The 16,938-nt window shown below is 38.3% G+C and overlaps 1 protein-coding gene across 1 annotated transcript in view; it reads left to right on the top strand.

Moving 5' to 3' along the window:
* The first annotated feature begins 2,502 nt into the window (after positions 1–2,502).
* MAGI1 (membrane associated guanylate kinase, WW and PDZ domain containing 1) overlaps positions 2,503–16,938 on the top strand; it is a 93,216-nt gene continuing 78,780 nt past the window's right edge. Inside the window, exons 1-2 of the mRNA XM_029286087.1 lie at positions 2,503–2,640; positions 4,857–5,477. Of these exons, the coding sequence (XP_029141920.1) occupies positions 2,631–2,640; positions 4,857–5,477 (631 nt within the window). The 5' untranslated portion in view covers positions 2,503–2,630. The remainder of the gene's footprint in view (positions 2,641–4,856; positions 5,478–16,938) is intronic.

The raw sequence follows: 16,938 nt of genomic DNA, 5'->3' as shown, positions 1-16,938 counted from the left end.
TGAACAATTTAAATAGTTTTTTGTTGGTAACCGCTGCATGCCACCTCTCGGGGTTCCACACCCCATCCTCGAGGTAGGCCCTAGAGATGTTACTGGGCCAGGCCTGCGCGAGGGGTGAGTCGCGCAGGGCCAGCAGGACCGTCTTAGGGTACATAAGTCCGGCAAAGGGAGTCCATGGCACAGAAGGGAAGATGTTATTATGACTCATGGACTTCAATTCCCAGAATTCCTGAGTCAGCATAGCATAGCTGACTCAGGAATTCTGGGAGTTGAAGTCCATGAGTCATAAAAGAGCCGAGGTTGGGTTGCCTACCCCTGGTCTAAACTAAACTGGACAGTGTGTCTTAAATTCTTCCCAAATTTCTGGCAGATATTCAGAACGATGTACTAATACCTTTTTTTTTTTAGTTTTAACTCTGATGTTGCCCTCTATGCTGAGAAGAATTACATTTTTAGCTGCTCATCCTTTGAGATGTTCAGAGTAGCAAGGAAATGCTCAGATTCAAGACTTGGAAGTCATTAAGACAAGAAGCTTTGCACTCTTTCTGAAATATTCTGTACTCTTGAAAAGCTGCACTTAGGAGTCTACCCTTTTCAACAAGTTTTGGGGTGCCAAACTGTAACGGGAAAGGGAGAATATTGGGCATCTGCAGCTTGATATGAACCAAGATGTATTAGCAGTATAGAAGCTCACTGTTATTCTATATACAGTATGTTATTAATAACATGCAACAAGAAGTGATGAGGACTAAAGGATGGGAATTCAGATGCTGGATGGCAAGAGACTCTATCTGGGGAGTAGCTATGGGCATTATTATCACACCCCTTACTTAAAGTCTAGATGCAATCAGAGACACAAACAGATCATTGATCTGATTTAAATTTTGTGAACAGATTTATCTTTTGAAGAAGTACATTATTACTCTGTTTTGGATTAATATAAAAAGAAAGTGTTGAAGATGTTCTTCCTTAGAACAGAGGTCCCCAACCTTTTGGGCACCAGGGACCAGTTCCGTGGAGAAAGTTTTTTCCCACGGACCATAAAATGCATGGTTTTGTGTGCTGCCTGCATCCCACGGATGGGGCTTTGCTTGTTTGTGCAGCCCGGATGCTGGCATGCTACGGCCCGGTACCGGTCCATCAACTGGGGGTTGGGGACCCCTGCCTTAGAATATTTGGGAATAAACAACTTAGTTTTTTCTCTGTCCCTGTTGAATTAATGTGTACCTATATACAAATCAAGACCTGCTACGCTTTATTATTTGTTTTATTTCAATCATGCTTGTGACTGAATAACTTAAGAGAGGCCATGGAACTCCTTCTGAGTTCCTTTGGAACTTTGAAAACATATACATTTGGAGAGAATTTCTGCTATAGTGGCCAATCAAAAAGAAGGCAGTCCATTCATGCAGAAAATTCTGCCTTTTAATTGTTGTTCCTCTAAAACTTAATGCATTCTATATAATTGCCCATTAATTAGAAAAGCCAGAATATATAATTTCAAAAGCTTTGCAGCTATTTTGAAGGGCTTTACTCCAACAGAAACCTGGAGAAAAGCTTACTACTCTCAAATGCACCTACCGTTTTGACAAAGAGGCTGAATCATAGTCTCAGCATGTATGAGCCATTCATAGGACTAGTTAAACTTGTACCTGACCTTTTGATTTCAGCTGATAAAAACTGGGCTTTAAGTGCAGTGGCAGTGTACCAGAAATACAACAAGGAATTAATACATACAAAAATAATGCAAGGCTGGCGTGCAGTACACCCCTTTTATTAAAATTTCAATATTTTTTTTTATTTTAATTGGTATTATGTAGATTTAACAAATTGTCATATGTATATACATATCTTTCAGTGTCAACAGCACTCTATAGAGCAGGGGTCTTCAAACTTGGCCCTTTTATGACTTGTGAACTTCAACTCCCAGAATTCCTCAGCCAGACATGAAGTCCACAAGTCATAAAAGGACCAAGTTTGAAGACCCCTGCTGTAGAGCATAACCAAGGAGTAAGAAATAATAAGAAATTAAAGGTATACGATAAAAAGAAAAGGAAATGGAAACATAACTACATCTAGTTAATAGAAAGTCCATTCATACTATTGCAGCCTTGCAAGCAAACCTCTTTTTGCCCCATTTATACATCATGTTGTAGATGCTTTCTGTTCTTTAACTCCTCACTTCTTGCTTTCTGAAGATCTCATCAACTCCATCCAACTATAACGTTCTCAATCTTACTCTCGGTTTACTTTCATTTATTCCTCTTTCATAAGTTTTAGGTTTCAATTCTTCTCCGTGGGACAAGACCACATGTCTCTTTCGCGTTAATGAACACGAAAGGGGAGTTAGTTTATTGCGCTACGGGCAGAATATTAGAGAAGAGAAGGATGCTGTAGAGAAATTAGTGGATTTATTTTTTTCCCCTGACTTATAAACTTCTGAAATTTTCACAGCAGGGAAACCATTTTTTACCCGGAACCCATCTGAACTGAAAGGCAAGTTCATTCACACCAAACTGAGGAAAAGCAGCAGAGGCTTTGGTTTCACTGTGGTCGGCGGTGATGAACCAGATGAATTTCTACAGATAAAGAGTTTGGTGCTTGATGGGCCTGCAGCACTGGATGGCAAGATGGAAACAGGTAGCCTGTCAGACACGAGAGGTTTCTCTGCTTTAATGGGGGATTAGCCATGGGAAAGTAGGGTAGTCACCTGCATTTAAATCATGTTAGTTAATTTCTGTCTCAAAGCAAAGGAAGGGAAATAACACATTCCTTGGGATAAAACTAGGAGTTCCATTCCACAGTTTTGTTCCGTACGCTTTACGGTGCATTTTGCCAACTATTCTGGAAGATGTGAGTTCCTTGTTTAAAAATAAAATAAAATTTCATGTCAGCTCAGTGGCAGTTATCATTGATGGAAACTAGATGAAATAAAGAGCAGAGACAGAGCCCGTTTGGTATAGTGGTTAAGGTACTAAGTTAGAAACCGGGAGACCGGGAATTCTAGTCCCACCTTAGGCACAAAGCCAGCTTGGCCAGTCACCCTTTTCAGCCCTAGGAAGGGGACAACTGCAAGCTACTTCTGAAATCTGGTCAAGGAAACTGCAGGGACTAGTTTAGGCAATCACCAGGAATCAAGGTTGACTCAAAAGCACTTTTTTTTAAAAAAAAGAGGAACAGAAATAAAAAAGAAGACCAGTCCCATAACCTCTGTACACCTAATTATCTTGTAAATATAATGAAAATAATGAAATATTCAATCAAGAGTCCCTTTAACTAATGCAATGCCAGAGAAAACTTACTAATCTACCAGAATCTAAAGCTCAATTATTCTATTTTGGCCAAAAGTGTTCTTTTCTTTTCTTTTCTTTTCTTTTCTTTTCTTTTCTTTTCTTTTCTTTTCTTATTTTATTTTATTTTATTTTATTTTATTTTATTTTATTTTATTTTATTTTATTTATTTTATTTTATTTTATTTTATTTTATTTTATTTTATTTTATTTTATTTTATTTTATTTTATTTTATAGAAAAGATAATGGTTAGAATGTCAAGCAGGTTATGGTGTCTTTATTTAATGTGTCTATATATTGTCTATATATAGCACTATAAGCAGGTTATACTGCCAAATCAAGCTATTACAATTTAGAAGCAAAATATTACAATCTGCAGAATGTCTTAATAGCAGAGAATTAAATTGAAAAGATAGAGTGTATCTTGAAACATGTGCTACGTCAAAGCCAAAATGTTCTGCCATTTTTGTAGACAGAATTCAGAGCAAAGCCCTCCCCTGTGTGACTCATAATTGAACACACACAATATAGTACTGCTGCACTTAACAAACCTTTTGAAGGGACAAAACATTAGAGCTTAAAAATGCAAACAGTAGATTTCCAGGGCACTGAAGGATAATCCCATATCTGCTTAAAACCTCATTTTATATAGGCAAAAGAGTTTTATGTAAGCAATTTCTTTTTCAGAAATAAAAACATCAACATGTTTCTTCCCAAGTGAACCGAACTGTAACGCAATCAATCAAAAAAATATTTTTGAAATGTTTTAAAACAACTAAAAGCAAGAATTCCCTAGTCGTGACGCTGTCTGCTGAAACCAGTGCAGTCTTTTTCAGTCATCATAATAAATTCTGCTTTTTTAAAAAGTATTTATCAGTAAGTTAGTTTATTCTCATTCAAGAATGAAATTTATATTATTCTAGGAATATTTCCATGTTGGAATATATTTACTACTATAACAGTGTTTCTTCCACTTTATGTGGCATGCTATTATTGTCCCCACTTCCTTCCTGGGGAATTTTAAAATCTAAGAAAAGTAGAGGTAGTCTTTGACTAAGTTACAGCCATTCATTTAGTGAACATTTGAAGTTACAACAAATATCCCCAAAATGCTGTGAATAGAAATATGCACACAAAACATTGAATTCTACAGTATCACCCACAGCATTAAACACAGATCCAAATCCAGTATTTGTTGTGGTGAAAAACTGGCCATATAAATTTTAGTTTCACAAAAAGAAAAAATATTATAATATCCGAATATGCATTTTGATGAGCTAAAATCATTCTTTGTCTCTGTTACATAGCATTTTGGGTTATGCGATGCCAAGATAAATGAACTTCCTGGATTCATTTCCTTGATCAATGCATTTAAAGAAATATATATGATCATCAAAGGTTTCTAACTCTGGACGTTGGGTTCCCAAATATTTTCAGTAATATATATTTGATAAAACTACTACTGGTTTTAATTACTGTTCCGCCTCTTTACTTTTGCTATGCACTGAATGAAACAAGAAGCTTGTATGTATAAACTAACAGAGTTTCAACCGTCTGTTCTGTAGGAGATGTTATTGTCAGCGTGAATGACACATGTGTACTGGGCCACACCCACGCCCAAGTGGTCAAAATCTTCCAGTCAATTCCTATTGGAGCCAGCGTGGACCTAGAACTGTGCCGAGGCTATCCTCTGCCTTTTGACCCAGATGATCCCAACACAAGCCTGGTGACATCTGTGGCCATCTTGGATAAAGAACCAATCATTGTAAATGGGCAAGAAAGCTACGACTCTCCGGCAAGCCATGGTAGTAAAACAGGGAAGGTCAACGGGACAAAAGAGCAGAGACCTAGCAGTCCCACTGAGGTTTCTTCCAATGGATCCCACGGCTACCCCAATGACACCGTCTCTTTGGCTTCTTCTATAGCAACGCAACCTGAACTCATAACTGTACATATAATTAAAGGGCCAATGGGCTTTGGCTTCACTATAGCAGACAGTCCTGGAGGTGGGGGACAGAGAGTGAAGCAAATTGTCGACAGCCCAAGATGCCGAGGCCTAAAAGAAGGGGACCTTATAGTTGAAGTGAATAAAAAGAATGTGCAGAATCTAACTCACAACCAAGTTGTGGATATGCTGATTGAATGTCCTAAAGGAAGTGAGGTGACACTGCTGGTACAGCGAGGAGGTAGGTCCCAATTTTTATTTTTATTTTTTAAATTTAAGACCAAAGTACTCTACTTAAAGCATTGGTGTCTAAATATACATGACTAGTTTAAATTGACTAAAAAGAATTATAGCTGTTGGCTTTTAATTTAAATATTTTTAAACAGCATTGTGAAATAACAAAATATTGCGTAATCTTATTTTGAGTTAGTCCTGGTATTTGCTTTTATTTATTTATTTGTTTGTTTGTATCCTTCCCACACACACACTTTATTATTTTTACAAGTACAGTAACTCAAGGCAGAGAACATAAATGCATTAGAAAGTTTGCCCATGGTATCAATTTTTTTCAGATATATAAACACTACAGGCAGTTCTCGACTTACATTTCATTTAATGATCATACAAAGTTACAACGGCAGTGAAAAAAGTGACTGATGACCTTTTTCACACTTACAAAACCATTGCAACATTGCCATGGTCATGTGATCAAAATTCATATGCTTGGCAACTGGTTCATATTTATGACAGTTGATGTGTCCTGGGGTCATGTGATCGGCTTTTGCAAACTTCTGACAAGCAAAATCAATGGGGAAGCCAGATTCACTTAACAACCGTGTTAGTAACTTCACTTAACAATTGTGGCAAGAAAGGTCATAAAATGGGGCAAAATTCAACCAATGTCTCACTTAACAACATAAATTTGGGGCTCAGTTGTGTTCATAAGTCGAGGACTATCTGTATTTAGCAATTGATGGCTATGTTACAGGCATAGATGGCATTTAAACTTTCTTGACCTGAATATGATTAGATGGGAGTTGGCTTGTTTGCTTACTGAAATGTTAAAAATAGCCATTTTTCATGAAAACTTTGAACTTGTCGAAGTCAGCTGATTCATAATGTGTCTCATTTCTGTCCATTTTTTTTAGTACATTTCAATTGACCATTTTATTACAGAATTGTAAGAAGGGATTTGCTGTCACCTTGCTTCAGTTGTTAGGCTCACCTTCCTATTACTACAGAAAATTCACTTAATTCTTGGTACTTAAATACATGTTTGTTTCTCCATGTTCTCCATTGCTTTGATGTATAAAGGAAGAGCCATTCATCTTTGGACTCCATCTATCTTTTTTCACAGAGTACATCCCAATCGGTCTAGAATTAAAAACAGACAATATTTTGGGCCTGTGGATTCAATTGGATATTTCTGTGATTGTAAGACCTTACCATACGATAACATTGAGGGAGGTGTTGATTTGCAAAATGGCTGCTAGGATGGATCTGGCCATTATAGATTATTTATTCATCAAAAGGCAAACAGAGTGGGTTTGCCTCTTCTCTAGCTTGAATCTACCAGAATATTTATACTACAATATTCCAAGTTATCTTGTTTTATTATTTTAAATTTTCCAAGAAAGTGAAGGGACTAATATGTAGCCTAAAAGCAATTTTGGATAACTTATGATGTGCATATTGACTCTGATGGGTTATCAGAGGACGATTCACAAGCACAAGGGACCTATGGATACCACACAAGGGACCTATGGATACCACAGCGCTTAGTCTGCACAAGGTGGTCTTGGAAAGAATGTGCATATCCCCACATTGGTTGTACTGTTTGTCTAGTTTCTTTAGTTAAGGTGGGTATTCTGATTGTGGGATGTGCATGTAGTCATTTAGTGTCAAGCACCAAGGAAATCAGGAGATCCAGGCAGTTACAATAAAGATTTATTGTAAGCTTAAGCTCTCTCCTAGAATCTGAACTAGTAACAGTCAAAGGAAATTAGCAGGAGTTAAGAATAGAAAGGAATCCAAGGTGGGCTGGACTTAGACCTCTTGTGAGCATGAAGGGACTCATTACTGATGACGTATTTCACCCCTCCCTCAGCCTCAGTCTGGTCAACTCCTACATCTAGTAGTGTATTTGTGGCTGCAGTCCCCAACCTCAGGATAGGTAGGGCTGATATTTCAGAAGCATTTCTTGGATTAGAGACTAATGGGTCAAATGGTGCCTTAAACCTTGCAGAATCTAATTGCACTTATTTCATCCTTCGAAATCTCCCAATCCCTCCAGATGCTGGATCAATTTTTCCATTTGGAGAGGCTGAGAGACAAAATCAGATAAAATTTTTGCCAGTGGAAATTATAATACGTGCATTTTATCTTCTTAATCTTATTCTTCAAAGTAAAACACGGATCTGAAGGTAACTGCCAATTTTCACGCAACATTTCTGATCATTCCTCCTGATCTTCCAAGCAGAGCAGAAAGTGTAGCCTTTAGACTGAAAACACCCCCAGGGTGTTAGTCACCTTCTGTTCTAGTGACTTTGTAATAAAAACTTCTCAGTTTCTGTTCACCCGTATTGATAATTCATCAAGCCCTTGGTATGTGTAATCACCCAAAGCTCTTAAAATTGACTTCCACCTCTCTTTAGGTCAGGACATCTCTCCATCACCTTCTCTTATCTGCAGCACCACAATAACAAGCAGATCATTGGAAATGCTGATCATTTCTTTATCTCTGATTTTCACTTCCTGTGTATGTGTAGCTATGCAATTCATTGTTTCCATCTGCATAGTGGGATTTCTCATTTCAGTGTCATAGATTATGAAAGGTTATCACATTCTACTTAAACATTGTCGAATCTCTATTGTTGCTCTTGAATACCTCGAGGAGTTTAGTATTCTGTTGCATAGTAAGAATCTTACCCTAGACATTGGAAGAGATGTTGAAGCTGCCAGCTATAATAATAATAATAATAATAATAATAATAATAATAATAATAATAATAATAATAATAATAATAATAATAATAATAATAATAATAATAATAATAATAATAATAATAATAATGATGATGATGATGATAAAGTTGGAAGGGACCTCGGAGGTCACCTAGTCCAACCTCCTGCTCAGGCAGGAAACCCTATACCATTTCGGACAAGTGTCTGTCCAGTCTCTTCTTAAAAACTTCCAGTGTTGAGGCATTCACCGCTTCTGGAGGCAGGTTGCTACACTGGTTAATTGTTCTAACTGTCAGGAAGTTTCTCCTTAGTTCTAGGTTGCTTCTCTCTTTGGTTAGTTTCCACCCGTTGCTTCTTGTCCAAAAAAAGATGCATGAAGAACAAAAGATGAAAATCCCCTAATTTGATAGTTCCAACTCCAAAATGGAAAACTTACATTATGGCAGACATGACTAGCTAAAGTTGCCTGTTTGCTTGTTATTGTTATTAGACAGACAGACAGACAAGACAGCTTAACCTTGGCTAGAGGAAAAAAATATCCAGGGTATGATTTAGAGCAGCGGCCCCCACTTTGAGCACCAGGGACCGGTTCTGTGGAGAGAGGATTTTTTGTGGACCGGAGGGGGCGTGGTTTCGCGTGCTGCTTGCATCCTGTGGATGGGGCTTTGCTTGTTTGTGTGGCCCGGTTTCTAGCAGTGCTGGTCCACAGATTGGGGATTGGGGACCCAGGGACCCCTGATTTAGAGCACCATAATGTTTCCATGCCATCCGAACCAATTGCTTTTCAGGTACCACTGAACTTATGACCATTTGGTTACAACAGCACTGAAAAAAAGAGTTACAACTAGGTTCACATATCTGTCCATTGCAGCGTTTTCCACATCACGTGATCAAACTTCAGGTGCTGGGCAACTGACATGTATTTGTGACAGTTGCAGTGGTCCCTAGATCATGTGATCCTCATTTGTGACTTTCCCAGCCAGCTTTTGGCAAGCAAAATCGATGGGGCAAGCCAGATTCGCTTAAAAACTGTGTGCTTCACTTTAACAAGCATGGGATTTGCTTAATGGCTGCAGCAAGAAAAGGTCATAAAATTGAGCAAAACTCACTTAAAAACTGTTTTGCTTAAATTGCTTGGAATACTGCATCCAGCTTTGGTCATCACGATGTAAAAAAGATGTTGAGACTCTAGAAATAGTACAGAGAAGAGCAACAAAGATGATTACGGGACTGGAGGCTAAAACATACAAAGAACGGTTGCTGGAATTGGGTATGTCTAGTTTAATGAAGAGAAGGACGAGGGGGGACATGATAGCAGTGTTCCAATATCTCAGGGGCTGCCACAAAGAAGAGGGAGTCAAGCTATTCTCCAAAGCAGGACAAGAGGGCAGGACAAGAAGCAATGGATGGAAACTAATCAAGGAGAGAAGCAACCTAGAACTAAGGAGAAACTTCTTGACAATTAGAACAATTAACCAGTGGAACAACCTGCCTCCAGAAGTGGTGAATGCTCCAACACTGGAGGTTTTTAAGAAGAGACTGGACAGCCATTTGTCTGAAATGGTGTAGGGTTTCCTGCCTGAGCAGGGAGTTGGACTAGATGACCTCCAAGGTCCCTTCCAACTTTGTTGTTGTTGTTGTTGTTATAAATTCTAGTCCCAATTGTGGTTGCAGGTCCAGGTATAGAAAAGAATGAGTGTTTTTTACAAGTACATTAAGAGCACACACAAAAGTTTTAAGGGCATCCTTGAATTTTCCAGAGCCATTTGTTTTATGTAAATAAGATAACCAAAAATACAACCGTAATGCTCCAGTATTTTTTTAGTAGATGTTTTGGAAAGGAAATTTTGACAGACATCACCCCCATTCTGTCAGCGAGAAGAGCGTCACTTGTGAAAACTCCTCCTTCTACACAACTCTGTTCTTTTTCACTTCACTTCCCCCCTGTTCTTTCCTCGATTGTGCTGCCAGGAAAGTTCATGTGATACACAATTTCTCATTTTTGTTGGGCTTCCTCTGGGAGGGATTTCTGGCTCTCGGTTTATAATCAAACTCTTTCCATCATTCTTGAAATACACACTGTTTGGGCTACCTCTCCTTCTGATATCCATTTGGAAACCGCACCTGGGAAAATGCTTCACTCTCAGGCAGGGGCGGGCAACTATGTCACCTTTATGACCTGTGGACTTCAACTCCCAGAATTCCTGAGCCAGCATGGCTGGCTCAGGAATTCTGGGAGTTGAAGTCCACCGGTCGTAAACTGCTATAGTTGCCCATCCCTGTTCTTAGGCCTTGATTTTATTGACATGCCATTTCTACCCGGTCAAGCTCAGGTAAGACTCCTCAAACTAGCACACAGCTTCTGTTCAGATATGTGTCAAAGATTCTTCGGCCATGATTACAAATCAGGTTGAAAAACATCAGAAACGTACGTGTAGTAGATGTGACAAGCTCAGCCAGCTTCCAAGCCACTGGCACCTCTTCACAATTATGCCTGTCTTTTAAAATTCGAGACGCATATCCGGGGAAAGCATAGCCTGTAAAATATTTACGATAATGCAGCCACCGTTGGAATCTTGATTCCCTGTAATTAGATCACTGGGGCCGACAGATTCTTACCACCGCTTACCACAGTGAGGAACAAGAAGAAAATGAACAAAGGAGAAAACGGTACAAAGAAGTTCCTTTTGTAAATTAGCCTTCTGAAAGCTCCTTTAGTGCAGTCTCAGGTGTACTAGTCCACTCCACTAACCAATAAAATAAGTTTGTCAGTTCTGACAGGGTCAGTTTCTAAGTTTCTGTAGGGTTGCCAGGTCTGCTTCCAAAAAATAGCGGACAAGCGGGGGGTGGGGTGGGGGGTTTAAGTAGTAAAAAAAGTAGACTGTACAGCTTTAGATTACGTACCATTTTATCATAAAGCTTTTGAATAAAAAAAAATGTCCACTATTTTGTGAAAAAAAATAGTGAACATAATGTGAAAAAAGTGGACTGTCCGCTCAAATAGTGGACACCTGGCAACCCTAAGTTTCTGTAGGAAATTTTATTATATATTTAAGATAGGTGCCTGCACCATTGTGTAAGATCCATGGCCTTCATCATTTTCAAAGGGCGTCACTACACAAAGCACAATAGGCACAATAGTGTAAACCAATTACTGGTAGTCCTTGACTTACAATAGTTCATTTAGTGACCGTTCAAAATTACAGCAGCACTGGAAAAAGTGACTTATGACCATTTTTCGCACCATGGTCATGTGATTAAAATTTGGACTCTTGCCAACTAGCTCATGTTTATGACAGTTGCCGTGTCTCAGAGTCATGTGATCCCCTTTTTGCGACCTTCCGACCAGCAAAGTCAATGGGGAAGCCAGATTCACTTAACAACCGTGTTGCTAACTGAACTACTGCAATGGTTCACTTAACAACTGTGGCAAAAAAGGTCATAAAATGGGACAAAACTCACTTAACAAATGTCTCACTTAGCAACAGAAATTTTGGCCTTAAGCCAAATTGTGGTCTTAAGCAGAGGACTTACCTGTGTAACAATGCTATTTTGTATTAATCGGTTACCTACATTTATCAGCTGTACTATGATAATACCAGCTGACTGTGTGATTGTAGTTATTAAGTCACAGAGATTGTTATTTCAAATACAGTCAAGGGAATTTAATTCTGGAATAGTTACTTTATTAATATCACAATATATGAATAGTTTGGATTCTTTTCTAACTACCTTTGCTGCTGCTTCTAAACTCAAAACAAGACGAAAAAAGGATGCTTACAAGAGCAGAAATTCATATTCTTCATTTCTCTTTCTTTGTGGAAATGGCAGTAGATGCTTTCGTATACTTGAATCTACCCATCTGACCGTGCTTATAAGTGAACATAATTTTTTTTCCAAATAAAACATAGAAACAGAAAACTGGCAAAAAAAGACCCAGTGATTCATCAAGTCTGCTATTTGAGATTTTTTTTTTGTTTTTGTATCATTTTTAATTATTATTTGTTATTTATTTAATTTAATTTTAATTGGATTAATGGCATGTGTTTATCTTAAGCATGTTTAAATTCAGTTACTGATAATTAACTCACTACCTCACTGGAAGTTGGTTCCAGTGAATATAATATAATGACTTACTCTATATATTTTTAGCATGTTATTTTTATTGGTATTGGCATATTAGAATATTTCTATATTTAATGTGGCTATTAATAGATTATTCACTGAGACTGACTGAAACTTTTTAAAGTAATTGGCAATATTTAGTGCATCGAATCTTAGTTTAATAAGCCAAGCTGATGCCTAGCCCCTCAGCTTCTAGTTTGTTTTTCCATTATTACAATCAAATGAAGAAGGCAGGAATGTTCTTGTCAAAATTGGGAAGCGGTAATTCATTACTTCCAAATGAGGCAAGATTTGGAAGCAAACCTTAACCATGGCTTTATTATCATAAACTAGGTCAGAATAGCAGGAAGTTACAATTTACTGAAATGTCCTGATTAATTGAAGAAGTGAAGTGGGAGCATGGAGGATTCATTGTAAACATGAAGAACTGGGTCTCAGTTGACTCACAGTCAGAGGCATAGATTTGAAATGGAGAAAATTTGGGTTCCTATGAATCTCCTTACGAGTGATTGTCCTGCCAAAACCACTCTAGAACTGCAGCATAAAATCATCCAGGAAGTTGCAAAGAACCCATTAAAAACATTCAAGGATCTTTAAGACACTATTCTCTGGTTAAACTCTCATGTTCACGACTCTACCATAAACAAAATACCTGGATAAAAATATGTTCACTAAATGAGGTGGAAGCAATTGCTTACTAAGAAAAACATTAATGCTTTTCTCAGATTTGCCAAAACATTTTCTAGATTACCCTCTAGCCTTCTGGAGGTACATTCTGTGGATATATTTTCAGACTATATGGCTACAGTTATGTTTGATGAACACCAAACATTGCCATCCACAATTAGACTCTCACACTGTCTGTGAAGCACGGAGGCAGAGCATTATGTTTCAAGTATGCTTTGCTATCTCAAAATCTGGGCAATTTGCCATCATTGAAGGAAAGATTAATTTTGCTTTGTATGAGAGAATTCTGCAGGAAAATATTAAGCCATCTGTCTTGTCAAGTGCAAGTGGGTCGGATAGTAAGACAATGAACCCAAGAATGCAGACATATCTACAAGAGAGTGGATGATGAAGAAGAAACTTTTAGAATTTCCAAGTCAATGTCTGGATATGAACACCATAGAAATATTATGGGAGGACCTGAAATAAGCAATACATGTTTGAAAATCTTCAGAAGTTACTGAGTTATAGAACAGTGTTTCTCAACCTTGACAATTTTAAGGCATGTGGACTTCAACTCCCAGAATTCCACAGCCAGCATCGCTGGCTGTGGAATTCTGGGAGTTGAAGTCCACATGACTTAAAATTGTCAAGGTTGAGAAACACTGTTATAGAAGTTAGCCTTAGAGGTATGGGTCTTAGCTCTTACAAGTAATCTAAAAACTAATCACCACTTATTGTAACTTTTGCTTGCAGTTAATGTAGCTAAAAGTGTCCAGCCAAATACTTTTGACCCCAAATGGCCCCAAGTCCTTTTTTTAACCCCCATTTTGTCACATCACAGGTTGATTTCATGTCTCAAATAATCAACCACCAAACTTGTATTGTTTATTCAGTCAAACTCCTTTTAAATAATGAATGTACCTATATCTCAGCTGAACTGTACAGTCATAATTGAACTAATATATAGATTCATCTAATAGGTAAATTTGTGGAAAATAACATTTTTTTAAAAAAAATGTGTGGAGATATATATGTACTAATGTCAAGGATTGCCCTCTGACTACTTACAGAATGAGAACAATCCTTTCTGTCCCTAGGCTGGCGTCTTCTGGAAAGCAAACTATGCCCACTGACAACATGACTATATGTATGTCTTCTCAAAATTGTCTTCCCTTCTCCATCCCACACGATCCCAGTCTTTTCAGAATGCAAAATAGAATATTGAAGCTCACCTTTAAATTTTCTGCATGTACATGATAAGATGTACCTGTAGGCCACTTCTTAAATTAAAATACTTGATTAGGTTTTGTAATATTTAAAGATCCCAGTTACTTGGTTTTCCCACCTGTATGTCTTTGAAAATGTTTCTAATCCTTACTATCAAAGAGTCACTAGGCCTGCATCTCATAGCATTCCATCAATCCCTAAGGAACCCTCTCTCAACTGTAATAGTATTTCTCATTTGTTAATCAATTCCACAGGGTAAAACATGGTATAGACCAGACATGTCAAACACAAGGCCCGGGGGCCGGATGCGGCCCGCGAAGCCATCCTGGAAACAGGGAGGAAATGGCCCCCTCTGCCTTGGCCCCGGCCCAGGTCAGCCGGGAGCCAATGTACAATTCTGTGGTGGCCATCTATGCTGAAACGCATTCAATCTTAGGTCCATAAGCCCCCCCCCCCCGCATGGCCTGAGAGTAACAGTGAGGCTCCTCCAGTGGACCATGCCTTGGCACTTGCCCTGGTCCCATCCCCTTCTGCCAGAGACCCTCAGATCTGTCCCACTCCTGCCCAGGCACCTTGACACGAACGATGTAGAGCTGGCCACACCCAATAGGCCACACCCATTCCATCCACGCCCACCCAGTAGGCCGCACTCACCCTGGCCACACCCATCCGGCCCCCTGAGGGCAATCACAATGCTGATGCGGCCCTCAATGAAATTGAGTTTGACACCCCTGGTATAGACAACTGAACAGAGTGTTATCCCATGTAATAGATGATTGGCATTATCAGAATTGACAACACTGATTATTCATTACTTTAATGTACCGGGTGATAGGTTAAGGTCAGTGAAAACCTTAAGTACTTACTTAAGTACTTACTTTATCTGAGTTTTTTAATGCACCCTTCCTCAAATGAGACAGATGTAAATATTATCAATACTTAACAAAGCCACTTACATATTTGAGTCATTTAATATTCAGATAAAAGCACTCTGGATAACATTGGGAACTTTTTTATTTGTGTACACATTTTAAAATATCAAGCAGCACGTGTCTTCCAAAACTTGCACAATTTAAAGTTGCATAGAATACCCGGAAGCAGTTGTAGAAAATTAAGCAGATAGGCAGTTCATGTAATTGTGATGGAAAAATAATTGCAGGTTGTAGGGGATGTGATTGAAATGTGTTCGATTGCATTCCCATAGTGATGCTGTAGTGTAGGGGTGTCAAACTGCCAGCCCGCGGGCCGGTTTCATCATACCCGAGCCGCGCCCACCCCATTGCCGGCAATGGCAAAAAAGCTCCGATATGTCGCGCGACATCACATGACGTCGCCAGTTTGACATGTCTGCTGTAGTGCAAATGTGTGGAAAATTCAGGGATGCAGCTGCCAGGTGACTATGATGGTGGTTAAAAATAATTGAAAATAGGAAAGGCTTATCTTCTCAGAAATTGATCAGCTGGTCCCTTTGAGCTGCAAGAAGAAGGAAAAATGATCTGAAACTAACAACACCCAAGACTTAAAAACTTTAAATCTGGGGAAAATTTCTAAAGGGTGGCCTGGCCTAGCCATTGCAGTAAAAAACACATGGATTCTTGGAACAGCTTAAAGGCTATCACAAATTTATTGTGGCTTAAGCTTTCATAAAATAGAGTTGACTTCTGCAGATACACCTGATAAAACTCAGTCTACTAAGAATTATGGTACAATAAATCCACCCAGTGGCCTTTTAAGTTGCTGGATTTTTTTTTTAGTTTCTCTCTCCTTTGGGCTCTGAATAATAAGGTTTTAATTGTCATCACTATGAGTGTGAAACTCTGCTAGCAGAGATGTTGACCTAGCATGAGTTTTTAAATATAAAAACTGTGTGATTTTGAATAATCCTACAGATTCTAGCTTGTGCTGGTGTTTTTTATTAGACGTGATATAATATAACACAAGGTGGCACAGCAGAACCTTATATTGTGCATTAACACAAGGCACGTTTTAACAAGAGGTGAGATTCTCCATTTTCCCAGTTATGACTTACACACCAGTAAATCAAGCAGGTATTAGGTTGTCTCAGCTAAGAGAGACAAACAGTATTTTACTCTGCCTTGCTGAAAGCAGATTGCGATGTCATGTTTGTCACAAGTGGCTTCTATATATAATTTTGAAAGGTTGAAATGCCAGTGTTTGGTTAAAATAAAGGTTATAGCTGGGCAATTGATTAAGCAGCCTCTTTGAAAGCTACAAAATTCAACAGGAATAGGACGAACAGTGTGCCTAGAATATTCTAAAAGGAATTGGCTTCTTTAATTGATTGCCTTGACTCATTAATGGAATAGGAGTCCCTAGACCTATTGGTTATTTCCCCCCCCCCATTTTTTCATGTCCTATAAGTCCTTGTTTTTGAAAATATATAAACCTCATCAAATTTCATGAGTCGTTCTCAAATGCTCTGTCTTTGAATTCCAGAAACTTTTAATTAGTTGTTCGTTATCATCACTCTATATCTACTGCATAGTTCTTTTCCTACTTTTGATGGAAAGAAGAGCAGTCAATATTAATAGATTTAGTCTAGATTTCCGTACACACTAAATAGTAATGTGGTTTGTTTAAGTTTGACTCAGAATGATCTGTGATTCTAACTAAATTCTTATTTGTGATTTAAGATAATGTAAATTCATTCAGTTGTGACTTAATCAACAGTGCAGTTAAGCAAATTATGATCTAGT

This window comes from Protobothrops mucrosquamatus, unplaced genomic scaffold (genome assembly GCF_001527695.2).
Source record: "Protobothrops mucrosquamatus isolate PMUCROS unplaced genomic scaffold, P.Mucros_1.0 scaffold2841, whole genome shotgun sequence".
Taxonomy (NCBI): Eukaryota; Metazoa; Chordata; class Lepidosauria; order Squamata; family Viperidae; genus Protobothrops; species Protobothrops mucrosquamatus.
This window is presented reverse-complemented; position numbering and strand designations above follow the sequence as displayed.